This window comes from Hydra vulgaris, chromosome 12 (assembly GCF_038396675.1).
Source record: "Hydra vulgaris chromosome 12, alternate assembly HydraT2T_AEP".
NCBI classification, from domain to species: domain Eukaryota; kingdom Metazoa; phylum Cnidaria; class Hydrozoa; order Anthoathecata; family Hydridae; genus Hydra; species Hydra vulgaris.
This window is the reverse complement of record NC_088931.1, coordinates 39632516-39638082: the sequence shown is the minus strand read 5'-3', so window position 1 is coordinate 39638082 and position 5567 is coordinate 39632516. Positions and strand designations below refer to the sequence as shown.

Sequence of the window (5567 nt, the reverse complement as noted above, 5' to 3'; positions counted from 1 at the left end):
TTAGGAAAATCAAAATTTATTACATATTTTTATTGTGTACATAATAAATATTTTCAACGCTGTGCTTCTTGAAATAATGCATAAACTTTTACGCATACATGCCCAGAATTATCACCTTCAGAGTAGTTGTTATGGTCTTCTCCCCACCAAATAAATAAATGATCTCCATTGCTAACGTAAGCTGGTGAACAAAAATCATTGAGAACTAGTTCTTCATCAACGCTCATAGTTCCCGGCAAAGTGTACCAGTTTCCTGCAGCAAATGTTACTTGTTGCTTTGATGGAAAAAGTATTTCTTTTTTACTGTCTGCAACAACAACATTAATCTTTGTGTTGTCATCGCATCCCCAATTGCTTCCAGTGTCTGTTGCAACGCATTTCATTGCACCACTGCGATATACTAGCTTGATTGCAACAATAAATCCAGTCTTGTGCATATATATTATACCAGGAAGATCTCCTTTTGCATGGAAACATACTTTGTTACTAATTGGTTCCCACTGAAAAACTAAAAAAGATAAAAAAACAAAAAACAATTTGTTAATTAGGAAATCATTTCAACAATTTTTAAGTTTATAACATCGATACTTATGCTATTAAAATCAATATTTATGGTAATAACATAGATTTTTATGTTATTATCTTTATAATATCAATATTTATGTTAATAACATCGATATTTATGTTATTAATATCGATAATTAAGTTATTAACATCGATATTTATGTTAATAACATTAATATTTATTGTTGATAACATCGATATTTATGTTAACAACATCGAATGAATTTTTTTTTTTTACCATAAATAATATTTTTAATTTAAGTTTTTCTTTATGAATTAGATTGTAATTAATAAAAAAAAAAAAAAAAAAGATACGAGCTATACAAAAACGTTTCTTTAAAGAAAACTTAATACTTAAAAGTTTATACTTTAAAATGAAAAACATATTTTATAATTAATTTAATTTAAATCTAAACAAAAAATAACATTGGTGCAATGGCATAATAATAACGGTAATTTAGAAACAAATTACCGTTTTTGTTAATAGGAGAACTTACGTCCTGAAGAGTTTGAGTCTTGTCCAGCATCACCAGCAACATCACACACCAAAACAAAAGAAAGCAAAATTACTAATAGCATGATTTTCTATAAATAAAAACGCAAGGTAAAGGTTTATATTTTTTATGCTAAGGTGTTGAATATTAAGTTTATAAAAGGGGTGTTGAACTAAATATAAAAATATAGCTCTAAAAATGTTTTTAAAAACATATTAATAAATATTTTAGCCTTACCCCTTTTCAATTCTTTTATGATAGTCTAAAAATATCAAGGTCTGTTTAGAAACTTAAATTATTTTTTTGTTTGACATACTTCAGAGACTTGAAATGGTAACTTAAGTAACAAATTGATGTATTTGAGATAATAAGTAATTGTTTCTTAAAGAAAAGATTCTTTTAGTTGAATATATTGTCAATTTATCAAACCAATAAAGCCGACCAAATTTTACCAAGGTTACAAGCTATACAAACGAAAAGTATGTGCTAACACCTATTTTCATTGAAAGTACCGAATAAAAAGATTTTTCGTTAATCATTTTTAATCATAAATAGAAGTTGAGAAAATCAGAAAAGAAGTTACTTTCATAACCATTGTCGAGAAAAGTTGTATGTATTTTTTTATTTGACATTAGTATAAACAATAATTTGAAATCAGATTTTGAACGTTAGTTCTTATATTTAAAACAATATTTAGTATAAATATTTGACATAAATTAATAACATAAAATTAATAATGTACTAATACTAAAAAACAACTTTTATTTTAGGTTTTGCAAAATGAATTTTAAGCTTTTTTTGCTGTGTGTTTTACCAACAGTCGTCTTATCCAACAGCGTAATCTCAAAACGAGATATTGATGACAGTATGCTTAGTTTTTTTTAAATTTGTTTATATTTTATGTTTAATGGTTTTCATTTTGTTGACAAAAAAGTGTTTCACAGAAAAAGCATTTTACTTATACGATATCTGCATATTTAACTATATATGTATATATATGTTTTAACATCAACGTCTGTTTTTTAGTTTGTTTGTTTGGTTATTTCTTTCCTTGTTTTAAAGTTTAAATGTTGCAACTCTACTCTTAAAAACTTTCAGGAAAAATTTCATTTGGTTTTTCATTCTTTTTAAAAAACAGTTTTTATATTTTTGAACCGTGTTTAAGATCCATGCTAAATATGTAAATAGCGATGCAACAAAACTTTTAAACTATTTTTTTTGTGTGTGTGTGAAATGTTTATGAAGAAATTTAAGCCACTATGAAGTGAAACATATATTACTTTTATTTAAAAAAAAAAACTAATCCCATTATCTTTCCCTTTTTTTTTCTTCTGCTGCTTAAGGTGCTTCAAGAAGACCTAACGGTTTTGTAGCATAGCACCGCCCCCATGACTGGTTTTAACGGCTGCTAATAGCGAAGATCTCTTTAATATAACAGTAACATGCTTTAACCGCGTCAAAAACTATGCATATATATATAAATATGCATGTATATATATATATATATATACATATATACATACATATATATATATATATATATATATATATATATATATATATATATATATACATATATATATATATATATATATATATATATATATATATATATATATATTATAGTCATTTTTATAATAGTTTTTAGTCTTACAATATAAATCATTATTATACAGTATTAGTTATAAACTGTTTATATTATGTATTTATTTCGAAGTTTTTTTATGTAAAATGTTCTGAAATTTTTATTTAACTTGCGTAGGTTTAACGTGGGAGCAAATTGGAACAAATGTATGTTTCCATGGAAACAACGATGCTTTTGGTGTAGTAATGCTTAAAAAAACTGGATTTCTTAAAGCGATTAAGCTATCGTATCTATCTGGAGCTATACAATGCTCTGCTTCAGAAAAAGGCAGCAATTGGGGATGCGCTGATCAAACTAAACTTAATGTTTTCATAACTGACGAAAAAAAAGAAGTTATATTCCCTCCAAAGAATGAAGTAACTCTAGCCGCCGGAAACTGGTATACTCTTCCAGGAACAATATCAACAGCTTCCGATCTTGTCTTCAAAAACTTTTGCTATCCAACATATGTAAGAAGCATGGATCACCTTCAAGTATGGTGGGGAGAGGATCTAATAAATCATGGCTGGCAAGGGGATAACTCTGGACGAACATGTGTAAACGTTTATGCGGCATTTGCAACTTCTGCAGATTAGACACGCCGTAATGTAACTAGTGAAATAATGCATAAAAATAAAATAAAAAAATTTCCTTTTTTTCTGTATTGTCTTTGAGAACTTGCATTTACAAAGAATTAAAAAAATAATTTATAAAAGTATAAAATTTTGAGTTTGAAATTGCATAATCGTAAACATAACTATGCCTAATTTTTATGATACTCAAAATAATATATATTCGATATTCAACTGTTCATTCAAAACTTTCCTATTACTTTAAGAAGCAAACTAGAACTAAACAAAGTAAACTACAATTAAAAAAATTATAATAATAATAATTGCTCTAACCCTTAACAAAACTATATATAACTAAACAAAACAATATTTAGTGCTCACTCTAACCATAAAGCGACATTGGCGGGGAAGACTGCATTATAATAAATTAGGAAAAAATAGACAGATCAAGAAATTTCCTAAATAGTTTCCAGAAAAGATTCCACTATCTAAACTAAAAGCAATTTAGAGTTTTAAAAAAAGTATTTATGCATTTAAAGTTTATTTTCGTTATTAATTTTATCAAAAATACGTTGTTTTTTTTATCAAAAATCAGCATTGCATAGCAGTTCGTTGAATTAAATTTAACAAATGCGTCGCACATGCTATATATTTATATTAGACTTTAACGTTTGTTTCCTCAAATATATTTTCGGCATTATCGTATTAGAAATGTAAGTCTAAAATGTCACTTAATCATAAAGTTGAAAACATCATGCAACAAAATGACAAAACAAAAATAATCTTTTTGAAAGGTATATTACAGAAAAATATAATTTCTTGTGAAGATTCGAGTCTTGTTGACTTTAGTTTTCTTAAAAAATCAAGTGTTTGCAATATTTCCGTGTTAAAGCTGGTGATAAAATTCTTTAAGATCAACTTAATTTTTATTAGAATAAAATGCTTCTTACATATCTAAGACACCATCATCAGGTAAAAAAGTGTTTTGGAGAAGTTACTAATAAGAAAATAATAAAAAAATTTTTAAACATTTTTCTATATTTGCTGGTGAAGCTTCTAACAGTTAAAGTACAGTTAAACTATTATTAATTATATAGTTTGTTGATTCAAAGTTCAACAAGAGAACTTATCAGTTTTTTAGATTGCACAAATGGTGTTACTAGTTTAGGATTACTTTATCTTTTGTTAAAAAGTGTTTCAGATTCTTCTTTATATATCATAAATTGCCGTGGGCATTGATGTGATGGTGCTGGAGCACTCGATGGTCACACTAAAGGTTTGTCCTCTTGTATTTTAAATCTGAATGAAAAAGCTCTGTATGCTCATTGCAACAGCCATTGACTTAATTTAGCTATTTGTGCCTCTTACAAAGTGCAGTATGTCAAGTATATCTTTTGACGCGCTTTTTAAATTTTTATCTACCAGGCAACAAATATAAAAGGAGAATGTTGAAAGTTCTGTTCGGTTGGCTGTTAAATAAACAGTTCAAACGTTTTTGCAGAACAGGTTGGGTGGAAAAAGTTGACTTTTGTTTTGGATACTTTTGAGAACTTTGTGCTTGTTCCTACAAAAATGATTTCAGAAGCTCAATTTTTTCGTGACACTAAAAGGACCTCATTATATCTTTTAGTGACTTTTATGGAACATGTTTATTGAATTCCCATGCTTTAACCTTGTGAGCTTCATTTATGCGAAAAAAGGTAATATTCATTTTAATTTTACTGAGTTGCTAAAAGTGATAAATTATCCTGCTTGTGAAAACATTAAAAATTTACTGGCTACTTTTCCATTAACTTCGTGTGATGTGAGTGGACGAGTTATTTATTTTGGCGCCTGAAAAATTATGTTAAGTACCATGGTGCAGTACCAATAACACCGATTAGGCGTTATCATTCTTTATATATAAAATGCTATGCTGTAATTGTTATATTGGCAAATGCTTTTGTTTTTTAAATTGATTTTTTTCAGATTTCATGTTATTATCACCAAGATTTAATAAAATGAAGATTTTAAAATTTACTTTTTTTTTGAACTTTACTTTAATGATCATTTGTCAACTGAGAGGAAATATTAAAAAAGGAAAAACTTCACTTAGGGTAAAAAAAACTTTGCTAACAAGTAACATTACAAAGCATGTTTTTTTACCGTTAGTAATCATGTTATTGCTGTTTTAAGCTACTATATTATATTTGTCATGTTAATAAGAATAATTTTTGTTATATTTTTTAAAAACCACAAGTTATTTTGAATAACTCGTGGTTTTTAAACCATAATACAAATAATACAATTTTTTGTTTTGTTTTGTTTGTACAA

The 5567-nt window shown here is 26.7% G+C and overlaps 2 protein-coding genes across 2 annotated transcripts; one reads left to right on the top strand and one right to left on the bottom strand.

The window, feature by feature from the left end:
• Positions 1–1433, bottom strand: LOC100210439 (uncharacterized). The gene is made up of 3 exons (XM_065813199.1): positions 1296–1433; positions 1062–1149; positions 1–508 (listed from the first exon to the last, which is right to left on the bottom strand). Exons 2-3 carry the CDS (start codon positions 1141–1143, stop codon positions 54–56), a joined length of 537 nt encoding a protein of 178 aa, XP_065669271.1. The 5' UTR covers positions 1144–1149; positions 1296–1433; the 3' UTR covers positions 1–53.
• Positions 1434–1480: 47 nt separating this feature from the next.
• Positions 1481–3405, top strand: LOC105850171 (uncharacterized). Its single transcript, XM_065813198.1, has 3 exons — positions 1481–1667; positions 1829–1923; positions 2821–3405. Exons 2-3 carry the CDS (start codon positions 1839–1841, stop codon positions 3276–3278), a joined length of 543 nt encoding a protein of 180 aa, XP_065669270.1. The 5' UTR covers positions 1481–1667; positions 1829–1838; the 3' UTR covers positions 3279–3405.
• The last annotated feature ends 2162 nt before the right edge of the window (positions 3406–5567 follow it).